The sequence below is a fragment of the Bubalus bubalis genome, chromosome 17 (genome assembly GCF_019923935.1).
Source record: "Bubalus bubalis isolate 160015118507 breed Murrah chromosome 17, NDDB_SH_1, whole genome shotgun sequence".
NCBI classification, from domain to species: Eukaryota; Metazoa; Chordata; class Mammalia; order Artiodactyla; family Bovidae; genus Bubalus; species Bubalus bubalis.
The window spans coordinates 59,247,329-59,272,742 of record NC_059173.1 but is presented as its reverse complement, the minus strand read 5'-3'; the positions used below and the strand labels follow the sequence as shown (position 1 = coordinate 59,272,742).

The following is a 25,414-nucleotide window of genomic DNA, read 5'->3' as shown; positions in this document are numbered from 1 at the left end:
CATAGACGAAAGATTGGTGGACACAGTGGGGAAAGGAGAAGGTGGGAAGAATTGAGAGAGCAGAGTGGAAGCATATATTTATTACTGTATGTAAAATAGATGGCCAGTGGGAATTTGCTGTGTGATGCAGGGAGTCCAAACTGGTGCTCTGTGACAACTTAGAAGGGTGGGCTGGGGTGTGAGGTGGAAGGGAGTTTCAAGAGGGAGGGGACATAAATACACCTGTGATTGAGTCATGTTGACACACAGCAGAAAGCAACACAATATTGTAAAGCAATTATCCTGAAATTAAATAAATTAAAAAAAATATTAATGAGCTCCTCTAGCTAATTAGGTGTATCATATAAAGATGTGTATTAAGGTGCTATAAAAAGTAGACACTTATGGGCCAACGTTTTTTCTTCAATACAGGAATGGGTTGGACAAGTGGAAATAAGTGCCCTTTCTCTTATGTACAGGTAAGCCCTGTAATCACATAGGTAAACAAAAATAAAGCCAGAGGGAAATTAACATGTTCCATTGTAATGGAGTTGTCAAATAGCAGAATCACTTACAAACCTTCTAGAGAAATGATTTCCTACTTTGTCAAGGCTGGTAGCATTGAATGGCAAAGCAAATTGAATGGCAAAGGCAAAGCACCATATTGTCAGTTTTACAGCTTTTTGTCTGTTAGCGGATCAAGTGAATGCTGTATTTTTTCTTTTCAAAATGTCTTTATAAATTTCATCTCCACGCTTTCTATGGTTTTGAGGTCTACTTTTAGAGTTATATCTGAAGTTATATATAAAATTATATTTAAAATTTTACTTGTTTAAAAGGATACTTTTTGCTTAAGTATGTTGCAGCTTGGTTACCCATTACTGCCTTTTGTTTACTGCTCTTTCTCTGGTGCCTAGAATGTTGCTTGGTGCACTTGACTCTCGAGTGAGTGAATGAATGAATGACTGAATCTCAGTTTATTAAGTGTTATTTCATCAGAAATAATTTCTAAATGTTATTTTCAGGAAAGATTTTATAATTTACCAGAAACCAAATGTTTCTCCTTCACAAGTAACTGAAAATAATTTTCCTGAAAAGGTAAGAATTGTTCTAAGTTTTTCTAAAGGATTTAAGTAAAGGAACTACTCACTTGCCATCTTGACTACCTGAGCTATAATTTTTAAGTGACTTTTTTTTTTTAAGTTCTTATTAATCATTCACAAGTTTTGTTATTTTGTATTTGTTTTTCCACACAAATGTTGAACTCTATCGTGACATTTTATTAGAGAAAAATAATTTTGAGATGCCAGTGTATGTGATTAACTGGACTATTACTGTTTTACATCAATATATACATTAGATAGAGAAATAACTTGTGAAAATGGGTTCTACTGTTGCATCCAGAAACACTTAACTATGATATATTTCCCATTACAGAGGTAGTTTTTGAAAAATGACGTAAAGCCTAGAAAGGGGTGGGGGGAACACCATGCTTCATTACCAGAGAATTTTGTTTTCATGATCTGCATTGGGTTATCCAGCCCAAGTTGAAGTGTCTCGTTCCCACGTTTGCGGTGGCAGGGGAAGGGAGCCGAGGTAAATATGCCTTTGCAAGGACTCGTGGGTGTCCAAGGTGCCTGGCTCTGGATCTGGCCTTTACAGTGTAATTTTTAGAACATGACGTAGTCTAAGCAAAGTCAATGTGCGTTGCTCTTTGCATAAGTGATCGATGATTTAGAAGATACATAAAGCTGTAAAGCAGAAAAAAATGTACTTTTGATTCTGCTCCTTAGAGGTAAGCATCATTAAAGTTTTAGAATATTTTCTTACAGTCTTCTAACCCTTGTCTTGCAATAGTTGAAGTTATTTGTTCTTACAGATTGTGTGTGATTTTTGTAATGCAGTAAGCGTTTCCCCAAGTCATTAGGAATGTCTGATTCCTTGGCTTTGTAACATTTCAACATATGGATGTAGCACGACCACATTACAGCTTTAGGTTTCTTCTAAAACATTCTACCTGGAAATTTGTTTACTAGTAACTCAGAGATATTAGAGATGTGAGTAGCTGTGTAAGTGTTGTGTGTGAAGGGCTGAAAGGTGCATTCTGTTTTCCCTTTCAGGTATTGCTGTGCTTTTCCAATGGAAATCATTATGACATTGTCTACCCCATAAAGTACAAAGAGAGCTCGGCTATGTGCCAGTGTAAGTATGGGCCTTGCCTTGGTACAGGAATTTTCTTCCTAAGCTTTATTGTCTTAACAAATAACTCAGGGCAGATACACTGTTTTGTTTTGTAAAAATAGGTTACCAAAAATCTTAATGCTCTAGTAAAAACTTGTTTCAATAGGAGAAAGGTGCTAATAGATTAGAGTTTGGCTTGTAAATGTGAAAGTTTTATTTTCCTGTGGTAATGAATATCATTAATAAAGATTTGTATGTTTTTAAAGCTTTTAGTGCATAGCTTGAAAATCTCAGTGATTCAGGAAATCAGTATTTGATTGTATTTGTCACTTGACCAGGGTTTCTTGACCTTTTACTATTAAAATATAGGGCACATGATTTTTTGTTTTCGGGGTTGTTGTGTGCATTGTAGAATGTTTAGCATCTATTAAGCCAATAGTGGGGCTTCCCTGGTGGCTCAGATGGTAAAGAATCTGCCTGCAATGCCAGAGACCTGAGTTTGGTCCCTGGGTCAGGAAGATCCCCTAGAGACGGGAATGGCAACGCACTCAGTAGTCCTGCCTGGAGAATTCTGTGGAAGGGGAGTCCGCGAAGCCTTCGAGTTGGACACAGCTAAGGGACTGGCCTTCTGACATGCCAGTAGAGCGCTCTCTCTCCCATGTGACAACCACAGATGTCTCCAGACTTTGCCAGGTGTTTCCTGGAGGATAAAAGCCCCTCCACCTCTCGCAGTTGAGAATTACCGCTGTGGCAGCGCCTCCCTCCCTTCTTTATTTCCTTTATCATCTGTTCTGACAAAGTGCACATGACCCACACGAAGCACTGAGCCGGGCATGTGGCAGCCTCTTCTCCCTGTTCTTTAGCTAAGGAGGACCAGTAAAGACAGCGCATGACGCCTACCTTTTCAAAGCTGGAATGTCCAGCTTTTGATTGACTGGGAGAGGCAGAGAACATAGCCCAGGATCTCAAAACAGATCAATTTACAATTTTATATTACTTGTATTTAATGTATTGACGTATTTAAAGCTAACAATAATACAAAAAGGTATCACAGCTATGAGCCAAGGGTGATGAAATTCAACAGGCACAGTGAGCGGTGACTTAACTGTGGTTGTACACACTGTGCTAGGCCTCGGCATACTGCTCTCATATTTAATCCTAGCGCAGTGAAGTGCTCTCATTCCAGCTGTTCACATGAAGAAACTGAGAACCAGAGAAATCTCACAACCTGCCCAACCTGAAGAGGCTCAGATGGAAAACTTAAGGAACACTAAGTTTGCTAGAAAGTAGATACCTTTTCATAATGGACTAAAAAGAAACCATTGTAAAATGTATTCTCAGCAACCACTGAAGCATATTGAGACAATGTTTCTGCTTTACAAAAAGAGGAAAACAAAAACAAACCCACACCCCAGAAAACAGAAATATATTACCAAATGCCCAAAACCTCTGCATGGAGTTCAGGACTCTCATTTGCTTTAATTACAGCAAACCTTACCAAAACAAGTGCACTAAGAATCCATCACAGTGGTGTCTACCCCTCAAACGAGTCCCCAAGAGACCCCCCTTTCTCACCATCTTGTATCTGCCTCAGTATCATCCAGACAACAGGCAGTGATAATTTTGAACTAACTAACTGCAAAGACAGGAGTCTAGTTGGTCTCTAGGTCATTTTCTGATTGAATTGTGTTATTGGTCATAAGGTGTTAGAAGGTATTTAGTTAAGGTTTTAGAAGCCTGGGCGTCTCAGTTTTATGTTAGAATGGAAAATTAATGCTGCGTAACATCTCTTTCTTGTTAACTTCAGCTCTGCTTTATGAATTGCTGTATGAGAAGGTATTTAAAACTGACGTCAGTAAAATCTTGATGGGCCTAGATAGCTCTGAAATAGCGGATGAAGACAGCAGTGAAGTATCAGATTCAGAGGATGACAGTTGCAGGTAAGAGTGGCTTTGTCCTGAAGTACCTCTGTAGCGCCGTACAAGGAAACAGTTCCGTAAACGTTTTTGTATGGCGTTGCCTCACTTACTGAGGTATTATGGTATTTCTAAAGTACAGCAATGTGCATCAGAAGTTTCTTTTTTCCTGCCACTGCTATTAACTTCATTTCTATTATGGGACTGTTTCTTTCGGAATTTGATTTTTTGTTTGTTTTTGTTAAGCATCTATTTCTATTTCTGTGTAATCATGCATATATCTCTGAAATAGATTTGGTTCTATCTGTGTGTGTGTGTGTGTGTGTGTGGAGGGCGCGGGGGGCTTCCCTCATAGCTCAGTTGAAAAAGAATCCACCTGCAATGTGGGAGACCTGGGTTTGATCCCTGGAGAAGGGAAAGGCTACCCACTCCAGTATTCTGGCCTGGAGATTTCCGTGGTCGCAAAGAGTTGGAAATGACTGAGCGACTTTCACTTCATATGTGTGTATATCCTAAAGTTTTCAGGTTAGGCTGTCAATTGCTTACATAACTAGTGATGAAAAATGGCCATTTTGATTTCCTTGACTTTCTTTTATTGTTCTCTTTCTTAGATAATGCCTCCCCTTCTTTTTATATAATACAAATCCCAAGTTGGAATATAAGTATATGTGAACAGCTCTGGATAGTAATGTTATTTATTTATGTTTGTTTATGGTGTGAATATGGAGAAGGCAATGGCAACCCACTCCAGTACTCTTGCCTGGAAAATCCCATGGACGGAGGAGCCTGGTAGGCTGTAGTCCATGGGGTCACGAAGAGTGGGACACTTACTGAGCGACTTCACTTTCACTTTCCGGCATTGGAGAAGAAAATGGCAACCCACTCCAGTGTTCTTGCCTGGAGAATCCCAGGGACGGCGGAGCCTGGTGGGCTGCCATCTGTGGGGTCGCAGAGTCGGACACGACTGAAGCGACTTAGCAGTAGCAGCAGCATGGTGTGAATAAACACCTTTTAACTTAGAGTCTGAAACTTATTTTTCTTTTCCACTTAAGATATACAGGGTAGTGGCTAAGAGCTTGGGCTGTGGACATTCTGACCTGGTTTCATTCCTGGGTTCCTGCCAACTAACTGAACTTAGGGCAAGTTGCTTAAAGCCTCAGTCCCATAGATATAAATGAGGATATGTCAGTATTTCTTTAAAGTAGATAATTTATAAGAATGAAATGAGATGTACATGTGCAATGCACAGCCCAGTTCTAGGTATAGTGTCCAATGTGTATGAATTTTTGTCAATGATACTAAGAAATGTACTTTGTATGTTCTAAGAACCAATCGGTTTCATCCTCAGTGAAGCTAAAAGTATATTATTCCTCTTGTATGAGAGTATGAAAGTATCCTATGATACGTACTGTGAAACTAGAGGAAGATGAAATTAAAGCCTCAGGATATCTAATTCTTTATTAAAGACTTATAAAATATATCCCCTTGTATCTGTAATTCCAGGCATTTCTTGAATTAAATGGTTGATCCTGATTGAAAGTTTGATTGACCACTGTTTCTACATAAGAAAGAAATGAGTCAGATTAAAATTTGGGTCTCCCATTGTAAATTAATCCTAGAATTGATTAAGGGGCTTTGCACAGATGGGAATTGTGCTACATGGTTTTCTCCAGGTGCCCAGTGTGATTAAGGCATGTTATGGAGCATACGGGAAGTTGGGAGGGAGAATGATGATTCGCTTGTTTAACTTATCACCATGAGTTGAGGTGGGGGGACTTGAGCACATACCCTGTGGTTGGTGCTGCTGATGGCTTTAGCAAAACTGGGTCTGGGATGGCAGCTGGTAGGTGAAGTAGGTGAAGTATGGAGTAGAGGCTAGTAAGCTTGTAGAAGTTTGCCAGGGATGGTGTGTACATTGTTGTGATCAGTTTTCATTTTTATACTGCATTACTATAGCCCTGGGAGCATGGAAGCCTTTCTGATGAATTTTTTGTTGCATTATTAAGGTTTCCTTTACTAGTGTCATGTCTGGCTTAGGGAAGACAAAGCTTCATTTAGAGGAGACTGCTCCATAATCATGGCAAGACAGATAGGCATGTATGGTAGTGAGGAGAAAGCAAGGATGCCACTGTACTTCTGTGCCTGGATTCTTTTCACATTCGTATTGATGAATCTGGAAGCATTAGCAATTAGGGTGCTTTTTTTAATCCAGACTCTAGATAGTTGGAGTCTCTTAAATATTGCTGCATTTAGGGTTGTGACACCTAAAGACTAGAGATGGGTTTATGAAGGAGGAGGAATTATATGACAGAAGACTACAGGTAGTTTCTCACCTTCTCACCCAGTCACCTGCCATCACTCTGTCCAGCCTCACCAGCCTCTTGGCTGCCCCAGGGTCTTTGCACTTGCTTCCCACCTGCTTGCAGTACTAAACAGCCATATGGTTTGCTCTCTCGTCACCTTTAATTCTTTATTCAAAAACATATCGTTCTTTATCCCATTTTTTATTATTTGAGCTAGGCCTCAACACTGTAGTTTTTCTACCTTTTTCGCCCCAAAGCACTTAGCAGCATTAATGATGACTGATAACTTATTTAGCTTGTATCTACTTTCACCGGATTGTATATCTTGTAGTGGAGTATTTTGTTTAATGGAGCCTCGTCTATTGATGGGCTTTGCTGGTGGCTCATTAGGTAAAGAACCCACCTGCCAATGCAGGGGACACAAGAGATGCAGGTTTGATCCCCGGGTCTGAAAGATCCTCTGGAGAAGGAAATGGCAACCCACCCCTGTATTCTTGCCTGGAAAATCCCATGGACAGAGAGTAGTCTGGCCAGCTACGGTCCCTGGGATCACAGAGAGTCGAACACGGCTGAGTGCACACACATACATACACACATATCTACCGATACATTTCTGAAAGGAAGTTTTTACATTAAGTTTTTATAAACTCAGTTACTCTATCATCCCACATTTCACAGTTTATTTCTGTTCCTCTCTTCTTGTTGATTAAGTCAGTACAAATTAACGATAAAAATGTTTGACTGGAGAAGGAAATGGCAACCCACTCCAGTGTTCCTGCCTGGAAAAGTCCATGGGCAGAGGAGTCTGGTGGGCTGCAGTCCTTGGGGTTATATGACTGAGCATGCATGCATGAGGAGGGTGGAGGAGATGGGTTGGTAGCAATAAACTGGTAAACTTAAAGAAAATAAAAACTTTGCCTTATATGCATATATATATACACACATGTATACTCTGTATGTGCTGACATGTACATATCCACACTTCCGTTTGTTTGAGCTCCTTGGGATATAGTTTTGACTTTGTGGACTGTAACTCTGAGATTTTTCTGTGAGGTTAGAGTAAGTGAAATGTGTGTGAACATTTTTGTACTCCTAATGATACCTGTATTTCTTCCTTTGTAGGAGTAAACCTACCACTATTAATGATGTGAATGGATTTAAAACTTTGTCAAGTGATCAGGTATTTTTATTTAATGGTTTTTAACTATCTCTTCAATATAAGAAAGCATACAAGTTTATAGCCTTAATTTTTTTTCTCTTTTCTGGTACATTTTCAATAGAGTCAGGATCATCTCGTAAGACATTTTTTTGGTGACTTCCTATTTTTTAAAGCTTTATTCTTTTGGTTTTTCTCTTATACATATCTCAAACACATTTTAAAAGCATTTCTTTGTTGATTGGGCTTCTTGACTTTGTTTACTTAGCATCCGAAAAGCAATGGAAACTCTCCTAGCCTTCCTTTGTCTAGAAAGGTTCTTAAGTCACTCAGTCCAGCAGTCTATAGAAATGTGGAATATGAAATTTGGCTAAAGTCTAAACAAGGTGAGTTAAAAAAAATCTGTATTTTCCAGAAATTTACTTTGAGGCCCTTGAAAATGATTACATCAACTTGATATTATGCTGATATTCTTTACAGATCAACAAAAACACGATTATTCCATTGCTGCTGGCTTACAGTATGAAGTTGGAGATAAATGCCAGGTAAGTGATTATGTAGAGGAAGAAAAGATTTTACTTGAAATCTTATTTATTCTAATAGGAACTAAAAAACAGCTCAAGTTTGGATGTGTTATTAATTTGCGATTTCAGAATATATTTTATCATGTATACATTTTAACAGTTAAAAATATTTAGCTTTTGAATACATTACCAAAATTGTGTATATCTAAAACTGTGTGACCCTTCACATGATCTTTAAAGCAGTTCAGTCTTTGATAGTACTTGCTTCAAAGATGTAGCAGTAACCTTTTAGATTTTTAGATATTTTCATTATAGCTGGCAGGTAATGTACTGACATTGATTCAGACTTGACACTACAGGTCAGTTTGGTTTATGAAAGTCATCCTGGAAAATTTTGATACAACACGTAGTTCTTTTGTTGGATTAAGTAAAAGAAAGGGAACAGTTGGAGAAGTTTTGCCTTTTACTTTGAATAAGCTGCTGCTCTGGGCTTACTCAGCTGACTGTTAAAGGGGAGAGTTGAGTTGTGTCAGCGTTTCTTACATGGAGTGATACTGCACCCCTGCCTCCCCTCTAGCAATGTCTGCAGACATTTTTGGTCATTACACCTGGGAAGGTACTACTGATACCTAGTGGGTAGAGGCCAGGCATGGTGCCAGACATCCTAGAATGCACAGGACACTGCCCCCCTTACCCCCCCACCCCCACCCCCAACACACACACAGCAAGGAATTGTCTGGTCCAAAGTGTTACTAATGCCAAGACTGGAGAAACTTCTATGAAAAAATATGACTCTTTCTAAAACAAAAGCAACCCCCATACACCAAAACTATTGTTATTTGGAAGATAATTGTCATCAAGAATGGTTCTCATCAAAAAGTGTTACCTTTTAAAAACTATTTTGAAATAGCCATTGACAGACATTTCTTCTTGACTTGTGGAGGAAATAGTCATTCCTTCATGATAAAGTGGCTTGTGAAAAGTGTCTGGGGGACCAGGATCGTTTCTGGGTATCAGTGACAGACTTGACCTTAAGAACTTTCAGTAGTGTTGTGATTCGAGGGTATTTTTGAAAGGAGAGGAAGAAGAGGATGTGATTCTTTTAAGGTTGTCAGAAATGTGCTCTAAGCACAGAACCGAATCTTTGAGTCTTTTACTATAGTGATTTGGGGAACTTGGCAGAGAACAAAAGAGGAGGGCACTCCCTCCCGACCCTTCTTAGTAGAGAAGAGAAAGTACTTGTTTTATACTCTGTCGCTAAAATTGTTTTATTCATTGTTTTAAACTGAGCATATTTCATTTGAGCTTTCAGTTTTTGATAAAGCAGAAGGTAAAGCAGGTACTTGTTTCAAATTTTTCCTTTTTAGAGTACTTTCCTTTTCTACTACTTGACTATTTCACTTGGATAAAATTTAATTGAAATTGTATTACGGAAAGTGTGAAAGTGTTAGTCATTCAGTTATGTCTGACTCTTTGCGAGCCCATGGACTGACTGTAGCCCACCAGGCTCCTCTATCCATGGGATTCCCCAGGCAATAATACTGGAGTGGGTTGCCATTTCTTCTCCAGGGGATCTTTCTGACCCAGGGATCAAACCCAGGTCTCCTGCATTGGCAGGTGGACTCTCTACTGTCTGAGCCACCAGAGTCTCTGACTCAAAGATGACTTTTATTTACTCAGTTCAGTTCAGTCTCTCAGTCGTGTCTGACTCTTTGTAACCCCATGAATCACAGCACGCCAGGCCTCCCTGTCCATCACCAACTCCCAGAGTTCACCCAAACCCGTGTCCACTGAGTCGGTGATGCCATCCAGCCATCTCATCATCTGTTGTCCCCTTCTGCTCCTGCCCTCAATCTTTCCCAGCATCAAGGTCTTTTCAGATGAGTCAGCTCTTCTCATCAGGTGGCCAAAGTATTGGAGTTTCAGCTTCAACATTAGTCCTTCCAATGAACACCCAGGACTGACTTCCTTTAGGATGGACTGGTTGGATCTCCTTGCAGTCCATGGGACTCTGAAGAGTCTTCTCCAACACCACAGTTCAAAAGCATCAATTCTTCAGCGCTCAGCTTTCTTCACAGTCCAACTCTCACATCCATACATGACCACTGGAAAAACCATAGCCTTGACTAGAAAGACCTTTGTTGACAAAGTAACGTCTCTGCTTTTGAATATGCTATCTAAGTTGGTCATAACTTTCCTTCCAAGAAGTAAGCGTCTGTAATTTCATGGCTGCAGTCACCATTGCAGTGATTTTGGAGCCCCCAAAATAAAGTCAGCCACTGTTTCCCCATCTATTTCCCATTAAGTGATGGAACCAGATGCCATGACCGTAGTTTTCTGAATGTTGAGCTTTAAGCCAACTTTTTCACTCTCCTTGTTCATTTTCCTCAAGAGGCTCTTTAGTTCTTCACTTTTTGCCATAAGGGTGGTGTCATCTGCATATCTGGGTAAGCATGTAAATGTAGTTTCAATTTTAAATAAACATTAGCTTCAGAAAATCTTTTTTATTGTTCAGCTCTTGAGAGGGTAGCAGTTTCCTGCAGTGACCAAAGAATGGAATCTCAGCTTGCGGGCTTGGAATGGGCGGTGCATCCCTCTGCCTCTGGCTGGGGAGAGTGACTGTGCTGTGCCATCAAGTACCCGTCCAGGAGTTCTGGTGTTCTCGAGTTCTGGACCCAGTCCCCCTGTGGATGCTGAGGGCTGGTGGTACTGATAACGGGAGATGGCTTTGAGCAAGGCAGTGTCCATCCGGCTGCTAGAGCAGGGCTGGGGGCGCCCTCTGCCAGAAGGAAAGCAAAAGGCTGACTCTCCTGTCCTGATGTGCCGTTGTGTAATAACCAGCTGTGTGTTAGAGAGGAGATGAGGCATCTATTTTTAGGGAGCAAAAAGGTCACATTTACATATTACAATGTTTGAAATATTGGAAAAGTGAGAAGATAATATAATTTTCATAGCAGGTGCTCGCCTTTGTTGAGCGGTTGCTGTGTGCAGGCTGGTGTCCTCTATATGCTCATGTGTGCCTCATCGTGCCTCTGGTGCCTGTGATGTAGAGCCTCTAATCAGCCCCGTCTTGCGTATGAGCTCAGTGAAGCACCGGATAAGTTACTGGCCCGAGGTCATATTGCTGCTCGAGTAGAAAAGCGGGACCTGGAAGCCTGGTGTGTGGTGCCACAGCCCTGCCTTCAGAACCCAGACAGTTTAGAAAAAACATGGAAACGTAAGCAAAGGAAAGTATTTTGGAAAGAGATACACAGGTCTGGAAGATCAGAGGCATTATGGTGTACTCTTTTGAACTTAGTTTTGTTTTTAACTACATATGTTCCTCTACGCTTTAGTTGAAAATGAAATGGCAGTTTAAACACGAATCATTGATGCTAAAGCATCAGGTGACTGATTTTTCTTTGCTAATTTGTTCAACAGGTTAGGTTGGATCACGATGGAAAATTTTCCAATGCAGACTTCCAAGGGGTTCACGCTGAGAATGGGCCAGTTTTGGTCACAGAACTTGGAAAGAAGTACGTACTGTTCGCAGCTAAGGTGTTAATTCACTTTCTCTTCCACTTAGCCTGATGTAATCACGAGCGTTTCTAAATGTCCCTATGTATTTGCGAATTCAGTTAAATGTGTTGGCGGGTGTATACAGAAATATACTTTTTTAGAGCTCTTTGAAAAATAGTTTGAGCTCAAATTTAGTGTTTAATGTGTTAAGGTATTTTAAATAAAAGGTACTTATTTCATTGCTTACTGTTGAAAATGTGCCATTCTTCACTAAGGCAGTTTAGAAAATTAACCTATTGTAACTGACGCTTTGGAGGACACGGGCAGTATTCATTTCTGATTTCATTCATTGCTGCCTTGCATGTAGTTTTCAGTAAATGATTATCGGGTGGAGTGAAATACTTGCCATGATACAGTGTTACTTTAGAACAACTTTTGTTTCAGCTGCTGCAGCCTTTATTTGAGGGAAAGGTAGTAAGCTCCACCTAGACTTTACCATGGAGAATTTCAAGCATGCGCAACTGAAGGGGGTAGTCAAGTGAACCCTGAGTAAATGTCACCCTAGTTTCATAGCTGACAGCAGGTTTGCCATCTTTTCTAATCTCTTCTCCCTAACCCCTTAAAGCAGAAGAAAGGAGCAGAATTGGAATATTTGAAAGTAAATCCCAGGTGTCACACCATTTCTCATAGATGCTGTGCGTCTGTGTGTGTCTAACACAGAAGGGCTTCTCCGTTCCCCAGCCTTAGCTACAGTACTGTCTTCACACCTCACAGAACGGTTTTCTTTCCTTCCTTATCTCACTTTTTGCTTAGATTGTGATTAAGACCTCTCAATCTTTGGTTCTTTTAGGTTAGAAAATAGGTTTTTGACCTTTGTCATTTGATTATAATTACATGTGGATTGCTGAATGCTTTGTACTTGATAGTGTGTTTTTACTAAAAGAACTAAGACTGGAAATTCTTAGGTAAATTGAACATAAAAGATTTATGTGGAATACTTACGTGCACAGTCTCAGTAGAGTACTTGAGGTTACTTCAAGTCTTTTTATTCTTTTTAAAGATACTCACCGAAGAACCTCAAACCGCCTCCCTCAGAAAGCTGGAACACAGTGTCAGGAAAGAAGATGAAAAAACCCCCTTCGGGACAGAATTTCCATTCTGGTAGGAGCTCATCAAGTTAGTCTTCCTTTGGGAGAGGGGATGGTACTTGGAGTTGTTGACAATAGGAGGAGAGTTACGAACTATTTTTGGCTTCGTGTCATAGATATGGATTACAGAGGGCCAAAGAACTCAAGCAAGCCAATAAAAGCCCCGTCAGCTCTACCTCCTCGCCTGCAGCACCCTTCAGGAGCGAGACAGCACGCATCCTCCGGTCATTCTGCTGCGCCACAGTCTCAGAAAACCTCCAGCGAGCACAAAAATCTTAGCAGAACACCCTCACAGATCATAAGGTAATCTTACTGAATGCAAGAGAGCTGGAAGTTAAGTGAGCCAGCATTTCTTATTTGCTGTGTTACATGCATTTAGAAAGTTAAAATTTTTTGTTCATCAGATCAGATCAGATCAGTCGCTCAGTCGTGTCCGACTCTTTGCGACCCCATGAATTGCAGCACGCCAGGCCTCCCTGTCCATCACCAACTCCCGGAGTTCACTCACACTCACGTCCATCGAGTCAGTGATGCCATCCAGCCATCTCATATACTTGTCTAAAGCCTTAATAGTAAGAGTATTGTTGATAAAATAATGTGAGGATTTCAGTTCTTCATAGTATAGTCTCATCACTCAAATCAAAGTAATTTAATAGTTTAAGACATTTTGATTTTTTTATTTTTCACACAACAGCAGGATACAAATTGTATTCGAGTTACCATAGACTCTAAACCAGGAGACACTGGAACATACCTAGGGACATACAGTGAGGTACAGAAATTTCATGGCCTAAAGGTATTGAAATCAATCATACAGAGTCTGTTCTCTTATCATGGTGGAATTCTATTGGAAATCAGTATCAAAAGGTGTTTGAAAACAACCCACATATTTCTAGAGAATGAGGTGGTTGGATAGCATCATTGACACAATGGATGTGAATTTGAGCAAGCTCTGGGAGACTGTGAAGAATAGGGAAGCCTGGTGTGCTGCAGTCCATGGGGTTGCAAAGTCGGACACGACTTAGTGACTGAACAACAGCACATACTTTCAAGTGCAGTGTGACATTTACTAAGATCTTTGACTTAGCCATTGGAAGCCTCAGTAAAAGCTAAAAGACTGAAAAACAGAGGGTGATTGCAGAGAAGAAAGCATTTTAAATGAAAAATTAATATCAAAATGAGAAATTAATTTCAATGATACTTTTAAAACCCCATGTATTCGGAAACTAAATGTCCACTTTGAAGTGATGGGTGTGTCTAAGAAGCTAAAAGAAGGAAAATTAGAAAATATTTGTAGCAGAAAAAAAAATGAAAAGAATTTATCAGAATTTTTTGCATGCAGCTGAAGCTGCTCAGTGCAGCTAAACACAGTGTGGAATCAAGTATGAAAGCAAAATAATGGACACTAGCATAAAATTTTGTGAAATTTGAACAAAATCTGTAGTATAGTTAATAATACTGTATCACGTTAACCTTTTTTTTTTAACAACATAGTATTTCTTTATATTCTCAGGATTGGATTACTAATTAGACATCTTTATTTTTGAATGGCTTTCTTCAGTGATTTAGATCTTAACCCGAGACAGATCTTTTCCCGGCACCGCATAGTTTTCGGGTAGTCTGTAATGTGTTAAATATTGAATTCCAGCTTGCACTGCTAGTTCCCTGCAGGGTAAGGTTAGTTTTCTTTCATATATGAACTTAAATCAGCCAAAATGGCCAGCTTGCTTTGTTCTCGTAGGTTATGAGTGTTTGCGGTCACATGTCTAATACTGAACAGGTTGTTGTGATCATGATCCGCATTCTGACTGAATGTGCAGAGGCTTGTGCTCCTGAATATGCTTCCGGGTCATGGTTTCCTGTGTTGTTGATTTTAAGTTTTCCCTAATCTGCTTTTCTTCCAAGTGGCTTATGGAGCTGTAGAGTGATTCATGTCCTTCAGAGGGGCTTTGCTTGAGAAAGTGTGTCTGAAGCAGAGGCCGTCGTCTTCCTGCAGCCTTGTCCGTGTCTCCTGTGGGTGCTTGTGGCCGCTGCCTTCCCCATCCGAGGTCGACTTCCCCGGTCACCTGAACCGCTGTAGCGCTGGCTCATGTGCCAAGCTCTGGGCTTCAGCTTCTTTATTTTTTGGCTCATGTGCTGCCAAGCTCTGGGCTTCAGCTTCTTTATTTTTTGGCTCATGTGCTGCCAAGCTCTGGGCTTCAGCTTCTTTATTTGTTGGCTTTTAGGCATTCCCCGTTCTTGGGAAAGTCTTTACACTTTGTCATTGAAGATGGTTCATGTACCATCTCCAGGACAGAGTTGTGGGTTTTAGGCTGGCATGATGCCCAGTACTGTGTAGTTTTCTGGGGCTGTGGCAGCCTGCTATCCCAGACAGGCTTAAAACAACAGAAGTGAGTTACAGTTCTAGGGGCTGGAAGTCTGAAGTCACGGTGTGGTAGGGCCCTGCCCTCTCTGAAGGTTCTAGGGGAGAATCTGTCCCAGGGGTCTCCTGCTTTTGGTGTTGTCCACAGTCCTTGGCAATCCTTGGCTTGTGGATGTAAGTCTCTGCTGCCATCATTGCATGTTCTCCCTGGGTGTCTCTCCTAGTGAGGGACCACTTACAGTGGGTTTAGGGCCTACCCTACTCCATAGTGACTTCATTTTGATGTGATTACTCTTGCTTGCAGAGACCCTGTTTATAAAGTCACATGCACAGACCCCAAGGGGCAGGACTTGAACATACCTTTTTGGGAGACACAGTTCCAATTCATAACTCAAACCAATACCTCACATCCATTACATTTTTCTTTTTACTTGAACAAACTATTTAGGATAGAAAATTGATATCGTTCAAAATCCAAAACACTCAGAAATTTGTTCTGAGAATTCTCCTTGCCATCCCTGTTAATCCAAACTGTCTACCTTCCTTCTGCAGTTGTTGTTCAGTCACTAAGTTGTGTCCAACTCTTTGTGACCTCATGGACTGAGACACAAGGCTTGCCTGTCCTTCACCAGCTCCCAGAATTTGCTCAAACTCATGTCAGTTGAGTCGGTGATGCCATCCAACCATCTCATCCTCTGTCGTCCCCTGCTCCTCCTGTCCTCACTCTTGCCCAGCTTCAGGGTCTTTGTCAGTGAGTCAGTTCTTCGAATCAGCTGGCGATAGTATTGGAGTTTCAGCTTCAACATCAGTCCTTCCAATAAATATTCAGGGTTGATTTCCTTTAGGATTGACTGGTTTGATCTTCTTGCTGTCCTAGGGACTCTCTGGAGAAGGCAGTGGCAACCCACTCTAGTACTCTTGCCTGGAAAATCCCATGGACAGAGGAGCCTGGTAGGCTGCACTCCATGGGGTCGCAAAGAGTCGGACACGACTGAGCGACTTCGCTTTCACTTTTCACTTTCATGCATTGGAGAAGGAAATGGCAACCCACTCCAGGGTTCTTGCCTGGAGAATCCCAGGGATGGCGGAGCCTGGTGGGCTGCCGTCCATGGGGTCGCACAGAGTCAGACACGATGAAGTGACTTAGCAGCAGCAGCAGCAGGGACTCTTAAGAGTCTTCTTCTCTTTCTGGAGAGGCAGTGTTAACAGTTTCTTGTGTATCCCAAGGGCAGGGATATTTTAGCATGTGTAAAAAGTATGTATGTATTCATAAGCTAATTGTCCAGAAATTCTAATGAGAACAAATGATTAAAAATCAATCATAAGAAAGAATTACTTCATGTCTCAAGGGTGGTCAGTACATCCACAGCCCTGAGAAATGACCTGATTACAGAGTAATCAGGGCCTTGCATTCTTGGCATATCCATTGATGCTGGGAAGGAGCGATGGGGGCCCGTGGTGGGTTACCTCCCCCAAAAGATGAAACTGATGCCCTTAATCGCCTAGTTGTGGCTTAAGGCTGACATGTGGACACTGACCAGCCTCCACTAGCATCTGAAGTCTTCTTCACTACAGGCAGAATACCTAAGAGGAGTAAATACAGAGACTACCAAATGGCTGGCTTAAATGCACTTTTGTTTACCACAAACTGGATTTTTATCCAGTGTGTTTTCTAGTGGTTTATCCAGTCTGGTAGGACTTTGAGTGATCCTACAGGTATTGTCCTTTTCTTGTTCATGTCAGGCATACATTACTTGGTGTATAAAAACACTTGATGGCAGCAGGCAGTGGATAGTGCGTAGATCTGAAACGGGGGAATTTTTGACGTTGTGATTGATGGTGTAGGAACCCACTTGTATTTGCGGTGAGTAAGCCTTCACGGGTGTAGGTGTGAGAATGAATTTTGCTAATGTATTAAATTTAGAGACTGCAGATGATTGAATAAAGTAAGATTTTAAAAATTATAGTCAAAATTTAGAATTTTATAGCTAAATACTCGATTAATGTTCATTAGAATTCATCTTGACGTTATTTCTAATATTTAACAGTAATTTGGAATTCTCATTATAAAATAAAAGTCGAGTGACGTTGGACATGAGACCTTGTGACCTCTCACTCTTTTAAAATTTCTTTCTCATTGATATTCTCTCTTCCTTTTGAGAAGAAAACAGAGTCTTAACAGAAACCAGCGGGCTTGCTTTGTGGGCTTTCAGTACGCTCCAGCTCAGCCCTGGGGCGGGTGGGTGGGGGGGGGGGGGAGGGGGGGGCGGGTTGGTGCGGGGGCGGGGGGGGCGGGTTGGTGCGGGGGGGGCGGGTTGGTGCGGGGGGGCGGGTTGGTGCGGGGGCGGGGGGGGGCGGGGGGGGGCGGGGGGGGCGGGGGGGGGGGCGGGGGGGCGGGGCGGCTGGCGCCTTCCGGTGAGGAGGCGCGCACAGCGGTTAGCACGTGTTGGTTGTGCGGACACTGCTGGCCGTCGCCGAGCCGTCTGCGGAGTCTTTCACCACAGGGGTTTGAGAAGGACCGGTCTAAGATGCTCCTCTGTTTTTTCCCCTAGGACCCTGGGGTTGACATCCGCTCCATTGGAGTTAGGATGTGGTTTTAAGTGGGACTGAGGACATGAAATGGCCTTTCTTTCTTTCAGAGGAAAAGAATCAGATGCTATCAGCTGTATCCTTCCCACTCTTTTTAGGGAGATGGTATCTCTTCACAGATTTTTCTTGTAGGCTTTGGATTTTCATTTCCCACTGTTGTGAAACCGTTAGACATAGAAGAAATAGTACTCATATTGCCTGTAATAGTGAAATGTTAGGGTCATGTTATGGGCTACTCGAGTCTATTCATGAACTTTGTCGTCTCCTCCTTTGACCAAAGTTATGTTGAAATGACGGCAGTACAATTAGTTATCTCGCCTCATGCATTTCCCCCCAGCTTTCATCTTCTCTTGATAGTGTCATTAAAAAGCAGGAAGGTGGTCCAGGTGTTTCTTTTAACATTGTCCTTTACTTAGAATAGAAAATGAGAATGCTTTTGAGGTTTAAACTAGTAACTTTCCCTTTCCTTTGAAAGAGAAGTCTTATGAAAATATTGGAATATGGCATAAAGAAAAGATACAATGCTTATATTTATGTTCCATTGAGAAGAAAAATCTGTGATAATGTGTATCATTTGGAAGTGAGTTATATTTTTCTTTTCCTGCGTTGTAAGTTTGTCATCTTGACTCTGAAATCCGTATAATTCAGGTGCTTCCTCTTGCTAAACATTTTTAATCGGGCAGCTAAGAGTTCTGTAATGTCACAGTGTAGCTAAGATAGCAAATATTTGTATTGCTAAAAATGTTATTTTAGATTATTTTAGGTACACAATACATTGTCTTTTTTTCATCCAAGAATGTCTTATTTGACAGAAAACCTGATCGTGAGAGAGCTGAGGATTTTGATGCCACGACTCGAGAACCTAACTATTTCGGCCTCTCTCCAGAAGAGCGCAGAGAGAAGCAAGCTATAGAAGAGTCTCGCTTACTCTATGAGATTCAGAACAGAGATGAACAGGCTTTCCCAGCCCTTTCTGTATGTATATAAAAAGGAATTGGAAAAGTTACCCTTCAGAAGTCTCTCCTTAGTCCAGTTTTTGTACTCAACCATAGTTTCTAATGGTAGATGAATCATTTTTACACTGACGGTTACCTTGGAGATGACGTAGCCTCCCTTCCTTTTCATCTTCATGAGGCAAATGAGGTCTAAAGATATTTCTAGTTGGTGGCAGAGTTGAGACGAGTTGATTGTTTATCTGACTTCAAGTTGAGTATTTTGTTTTGAACTGAAGCTTGTTTGTTTTTGCTAGCCAAAGCCAGTGACTTACCCTAAGCCGTGGAGGTGTACGATTTAGTCAACAGGATACTTCTGTAAATTTGGGACATTCTTTTCAGTGTTCCTTATTAAACATACCCAGGACCTATTAAGAAAAACCTGGTACATACAGATGAGAGCTGTGGTTCAGAGCAGTCAGTGCTAGAGATGGTGGTGGGTGCAACCCTGTGGCTTCGCCCTTGCTTCCTGTGTCAGATGCTGAGCTGTGACGGGTGCTTCTTGATGAGACAAGAGACAAACGTTCTCTGCCTTTAAGTGTCTTAATTCTTTTGAGGGGGTCAGAAGGGGAAACAGTAAATGCTGTGTGAGGAAGGTCATTGGCACACGGGGGCAGGGTAGCTGCTTGAGTGTGGGGGCACCGGGCTCCCTGAGCCTGTGGTCTGACAGTGGTGAGTGGCAGTAAATGACTCGTGATGCAGCTGTGAGCACCTGGGAGGCACATGAGCTGTGGTTGGAACACTTTCTTAACAGTGGAATAAACAAGCAAAATGGAATGTTATAGAAGTTACCTTATAGTATATATATGTGTGTGTATATATGTATGTATATTATCTGTTGGTATGTATATTTCTATCAACATAAAACAGTAAAGTGCCACACATTGTTTTCTGGCCTCTGGAATTCTTAAAGAGGTGGAGAGGCTGAGCTGAGACCAGCTCACCTGGAGTAGGATAGCTCAGGCTGGCACAGGGATTGGAGTTTAGGAATCGTTGGAAGACATGCCCAAATTCACATGTGAATTAGGCATGGTCTCATTCTGTGTTTATCTCTGTGATATGTTATTTTCCATAATATTTAGATAATACAAAACTACCGATCTTTTAAGCTTCTGCTCTCAGCTTTTTGTCTTTTTTTCAGTTGGTGAATGGTGAGAACTACTATAATGTGGGAATAGATGGTGAAATGTTTTGATTGTTAAAATGAGGTCTTTATACTCACTGTGTTTAAACAGTCTTTTGATCCTGTCTTGGACTTGATAGTGACTCAGGTTTTCTTCTAAAAAATGCCTGCCACTGAAGGCTGAGATCTCTTCTCGTCTGTGTATGGTATTTCCTCAGAGATCCTAGGAGAGCAGAGGCTTTCAGTGGTAACTGAGCTGAAAAGCCAGACTTTCTCCAGTCCCTGTGCTTCACCAGTTAGAAGCTGGAGCTCATGCAGGGCTTGGAGGGGTTTGCTGACAGTCAGTGGCATTTTAGTGAGAAGAGTCCTAGTGACTGTATCTGCCCCGCTCTTGGGGCGCCCCCCTCCAACTTCCTCAAAGGACTGTGACTCTGCAGTGCTGCTTTTGAAGGTTGGTGTGAAGGGTGCTATTCTTTGTGCAGAGAATGGAAATGTAAGTTGCATAGTAAAGGTTCGGTCCCAGTGGCTTCTTGAAATGTGGGCATATGAAGAAGTCTTAACTACTAGGCCAAGCATCTGACTGCCTCAGCCTTTGGCTTATTAATAAGCCAGTTACTGTAGAGTATTTAATATGAACCCTAGGTTGTATTTTTTTTTTTTGTAGGCTGGGAAGTTTACAGATATAAGGTGGTGAATTTTGAGATTTTTAGTCAGATGTGTGAACAGTAAGATTAATTACAAGACTTCTGTTTGTATACTTGTGAGTAAATCTTTTAACACAAAGTGTTGGGTTTTGTTTAAGAGTTCATCAATCAGCCAGTCAGCTACTCAGAGTAGCAACCCAGGCGTCCAGAGAAAATCGTCCCATGGAAGCGATCGAAAAGGAAGCAGGCGGAGAATGGACACCGAAGAACGGAAAGATAAAGGCATGTTATTTCATCATTGGAAAGCAGATGCTGGAGATCTGTTTCTGGCCTAAAGTCAGGCATGGGGAAAAGAACTCTTAGTTTTTAATGATTGAGCAATGTACTGTCGCATCTCACTGTTGCAGAGAAGCCTTGACTCAAGCTAGGTAAAGCATGGTGTATAATTGTGAAAACTATTACTTGCTGACTGATCGTGGTTAACCTGGCAGTTCCAGCTTTCTCTGTCTCCATGTTTTGTTGTTCTGTCTTCACACCTGACTAGTGGCTGATGCTGTCTCTTTTATCTTGATCTGTTGTAGACTCTGTCCATGGACATATTTCCTTGGATAAAAAGCCTGAGCCAGGCACATTGGAGGTAAATGTTTTACATACTGACTGCGTCTTTTTCTTCTTCCTTAGCACTGTGGTAGTGCAGAAAAAGATGGGCATGATTTCAGCATTTTATAACAGGTGGCGTTTAGTCACTAAGTCGTGTCCAGCTCTTTTGCGACCCCATGGACTGTAGCCCATCAGGCTCCTCCGTCCATGGGATTTCCCAGGCAAGAATACTGGAGTGGGTTGCCATTTCCTTCTCTGGGGGATCTTCCAAACCCAGGGGTCTAACCCCCTGGGTTTGACATCAACAAGCAGATTCTCTACTACTGAGCCATCAGGGAAGCTGTAACAAAGTATTATGGAAGTAGAAAAAAAATTGGGAGAAAGTTACAATGCTTGAGGAAAATTGATGCACTCACAAATTATAACCATTTCTTCTAGGGTACATTATGATGACCTTTACTTTCCATTACTCCATAGTATTACAGATTTTTGAGGGAAAAATGCTGTTTTGGAACCATGCCCAAGGTAAAAACTGCCATATAGTTTGATGTAATAAAGACATTCAGGCAAAATTAGCTACCTGTTGAAGACCAGATACAATTGAAAAAAATACTCAGTAGTTAGAGGATTCAGTCAGGTGCAGATAGGTGAGCTATAAAGGTAGCACCGTTATCCCAGAATGTGGGTGTTTGAAATAGATAATGATCCCCCTCCCCTTTTTTTTTTGCTTCCAAAGAATATTAGCAATGATAAGTGTGCAAGAATTTCATCACCATCAAAATCAAAGAAATTAGAGTGCCCACCTCCTACAGAGCAAGTAAGTACATTGTTGCATTTGACATTGAATGCTATTTAAAAATAGAAAATAATAGGAAATGGGAGAATTTATTAATAGATCATAATTTGGAATGCAATTACAATTTTTCTCTAATTCTGTTCTTGGTTAGTCTGGAATGGTCTCAGTGGAATGTTTTCTGGACATAGAAACCATTCTTCTGAATTGAATTTGAATAAGTTTTTATCTGGTACTTTATGTTACCTTTGTGATGAGTTGGCTTGAAAATAAGATTTTTGAAGGGAAATTTGTTTTCTTTCAGAACTTAAAGAGACATTTCTGCATGCTTACCAATTATGTCATAGAAGGGAAGGAATGTAATGATTGAAGAGATTAGAAAGGACATGTCTAAAGGGCAGTACTGCCAGCTTACAGATTTAATGGTGAAGGAACCTGAGTTCTAACAGATTGTTTTGGTTCTTGGTCTAATACAGGAGTAGAGAAAGTTCTTATTCTTTGTCTTTCAGTTAACATCCTTCATGTTGGGTAGAAAGCGTATGATTTTATGTTAGCTCTTTGTGTGAGGAGCTGTTCTAGACTCATGAATTGCAGGGTGATTTCAATGACTTTGCATCTTTGCCTTAAAGCATTTGATTCAAGTTGCTTTATAGTTTGTTTCTAACCCCACTGGTGACTTCTGTGACTTTTGGTCGGCAGTCACTGGATCAAATTTGTTAGTATGGAATTTTTAGCTCCTGTGTTTTTCCTTTTATTTCGAAGACCAGAAGAAAGACCATTTATGTAGAAACTGCAGCTGTGTAAGAGGCAGGCAACTCATGATGCATTCGGTGGATGAATTAGTGTTAAGCACAATGAACTCTTGTCTTTTTGCACCCCTTCTTCTTGAAGAAGCCAGCAGAACATGTGTCTCTGTCAAATCCAGCTCCCCTTCTAGTTTCTCCAGAGGTACATCTAACTCCTGCGGTGCCTTCCTTACCAGCCACTGTGCCCGCCTGGCCGAGCGAACCTACAACGTTTGGACCAACAGGTTAGATAACATTTTTGAAAGTTGATGGAACCAACCAGCAAGCAAAAGTCCTCCAAGTCTTGACATTCTTGTGTGTGAGCTTGACCTCAGAGCAGGGTCAGCTGCACAGAGCCTCAGAACTTTCTGTGGTCCTCCGTGCTGCTCTGCTTCCCGTGGTGGAGGGCCGGGTTCACATGGTGCTCATTGAAGACCCGCCCTCACGGTCTCGGGAGCAAGGCCTGTGAGCTGTGGTTGCTGGCGCTGGCAGTACAGTTTTCAGTCCCCTCCAACCCCCTCAGCTCCTTGTGGCCCCACGAGACGCAGGCTGTGTGTTTTACATGTGTCTGTAAGAGCTGTTACTGGCCCAGAGCCGGTTTTTTGTCCTCATTTCCTCCTGCATGGCCAGGAGGGTGCTTGGTTGACATAAGTACTTTAGATTGCTTAAGCGCATGCTGTTTTCCCAGCTGTGTAATGAGACAGCATTCCTTACCTTTTAGCCTAACGTTACCTTTTATTTGCAGAGGAGAATTATCTTTTACCTCTTCATAGCTTTTGATTCCTTTCCTTTTCTTTTGTAGGTGTCCCTACCCAAATTCCTGTCTTGTCAGTGACACAGACTCTGACTACCGGGCCTGATTCTGCTGTGTCCCAAGCTCATTTGACACCGTCTCCAGTTCCTGTGTCAATACAGGCCGTGAACCAGCCCTTGATGCCTTTGCCTCAGACATTGAGCCTTTACCAGGACCCCCTGTATCCTGGGTTTCCTTGTAACGAAAAGGGAGATCGAGCCATCGCACCACCTTACTCACTGTGTCACACAGGGGAGGACCTGCCTAAAGGTGAGCGCCTCCTCCCAGGTTCAGGTTAATTGTATTTATCAAGTACTGCTGTGAGTTCAGTGAGAATTCTAAGTAGAGGACAGAGGTCAGGTTGCCGAGTAAGCTGGAGGACTTGGCTTGGGGAGGACAGCAGAGGGCCGGCTGTCTGTCCGTCACTCATTCTTGTTTCAGCTTCTCTATGATGGGATATGTTTTTATACGTTTAGTAACTGCAGCATCCCCCATCATGTTTGCAAAAAGCCTGAATCCGTTTTGAATTAAGCCTTAATAGTGTTACTAACTAGACAACTAAACATTACTGAGTTTTTCATATCAGTGGTTTGGTGTTTGGAACTACTCTCTTCATGTCCATGAAACAATGATAAGAAATGAGTATAACACATAATAGCTGTCATTACAGTACTGCATGCAATCATGTATATACATATATGTATATATATTTTACAGGAATTCTTTTTAAATTTGTCCTGTTTTCTAAAGAGATTAGTTTGTGTTTGTGAACTTTCCTAACTGCAAAACTGAGAGTAATGCAGTGACTGCTCTTTGCCTGAATAGTTGTAGATAATTTTATCAGTCAGCAGTTTGATGTTTGACTCTGTGGGTAACTGGCTAATGTTAAATGAATACCCAAGCTAGTGTTATCCTACTAATCTCGTTAATGAGTTTTATGTTGATTTTTACTCTTATCCCCCAACATTTTTATTTCATGATGTTTTAAATCCCACACAGAAGTTGAAAAAAAATGCAGTGAACATGTGGGTTTTCTTTGTACAGATTTGTTTTTAGTCATAAAAATCTCAGTTTAAGCCATTTTGGGACTTCCATGTTAGAGTAGAAAAAGTGTGTTGAACCCGGAATCACCCTACAGTAATGGAGCCTGGTTTTGGTTATAATTTTTAACCCATGTTTTGTATTACAGGTGAGAGAAAACAGTTCAAGTAGGCACCATTGTCCTTAGAACTATGTATCATTTGAGGATAATGAGAAAAAGCTTTTTGTGAATGTATAATTTTAGTGTTGATGTTGCTTATTTTCAGATAAGAACATTCTTCGATTCTTCTTCAATCTTGGTGTAAAGGTATTTACATTTTATCATTTTAAAGTTATTTTAAGTTAATACTGTCTTTTTTTTTTTTAATACTGTTTTAAATTACTAATTCTAACCTGTTGGTCAATAACCTAAGGCTTCCTTAATCTTATTATTTTAAGAACTGGCATTTTCAGTGCCTTACAGTTTGTTTTTGGTGGTGATTGAGGCTCCACCATTTGCCCGCTTTTCCTTTTGATTGACAGTGATTTAACCCTGAGAGTGTGTTTGGGAACCAGCCTAGCGGAAGTGCTTCTTGAGTTAGGTGAGAGGTCTGCACTCCGGGCCCTGGGCGAGTTCTGGAGTGTGTCGGAGCCTGCCTGTTTGAGTTTGTGAAACGGGGCGGTGCTCTTTTTCCCTGCCTCAGTCGTTGAAAGGCTGAGAGGAAGCCAGCCGTGGAAGGCAGGGCTCCCTGGCAGAGCAGAGGTTCCTGCAGGAGGTGGTCAGCCTGGAGATGGCTCGTCTTAGAAAGAGCTGGAGGGCTCTGTTCTTGTCAGTGTTGCGTTATCTCCTGTCCGGATTCGTTTCTGTGGGTTCCGGACGGTTAAAACATCAAGTGCTACCATGGCCTACAGACCAGTTCATAAAAACAGGCTTGATTAATTTCTCCATCTACTACATTCATTGCCTAGTTTATATTTCTCTAGTTAATGTTGGCTGTACAGCTAATT

The 25,414-nt window shown here is 41.4% G+C and overlaps 1 protein-coding gene across 2 annotated transcripts in view; it reads left to right on the top strand.

The window, feature by feature from the left end:
• OTUD4 (OTU deubiquitinase 4) overlaps positions 1-25,414 on the top strand; it is a 43,028-nt gene that overhangs the window by 11,965 nt on the left and 5,649 nt on the right. For both annotated transcript variants that reach the window (XM_006062126.4, XM_006062127.4), the window contains 17 exons: positions 412-458; positions 1,005-1,077; positions 2,100-2,181; positions 3,968-4,100; positions 7,502-7,559; positions 7,804-7,921; positions 8,016-8,080; positions 11,480-11,574; positions 12,618-12,718; positions 12,822-13,008; positions 18,469-18,631; positions 20,574-20,697; positions 20,997-21,052; positions 21,752-21,832; positions 22,700-22,838; positions 23,396-23,656; positions 24,694-24,734. In XM_006062126.4, the coding sequence (XP_006062188.4) occupies positions 412-458; positions 1,005-1,077; positions 2,100-2,181; positions 3,968-4,100; positions 7,502-7,559; positions 7,804-7,921; positions 8,016-8,080; positions 11,480-11,574; positions 12,618-12,718; positions 12,822-13,008; positions 18,469-18,631; positions 20,574-20,697; positions 20,997-21,052; positions 21,752-21,832; positions 22,700-22,838; positions 23,396-23,656; positions 24,694-24,734 (1,824 nt within the window). The remainder of the gene's footprint in view (positions 1-411; positions 459-1,004; positions 1,078-2,099; positions 2,182-3,967; positions 4,101-7,501; positions 7,560-7,803; positions 7,922-8,015; positions 8,081-11,479; positions 11,575-12,617; positions 12,719-12,821; positions 13,009-18,468; positions 18,632-20,573; positions 20,698-20,996; positions 21,053-21,751; positions 21,833-22,699; positions 22,839-23,395; positions 23,657-24,693; positions 24,735-25,414) is intronic.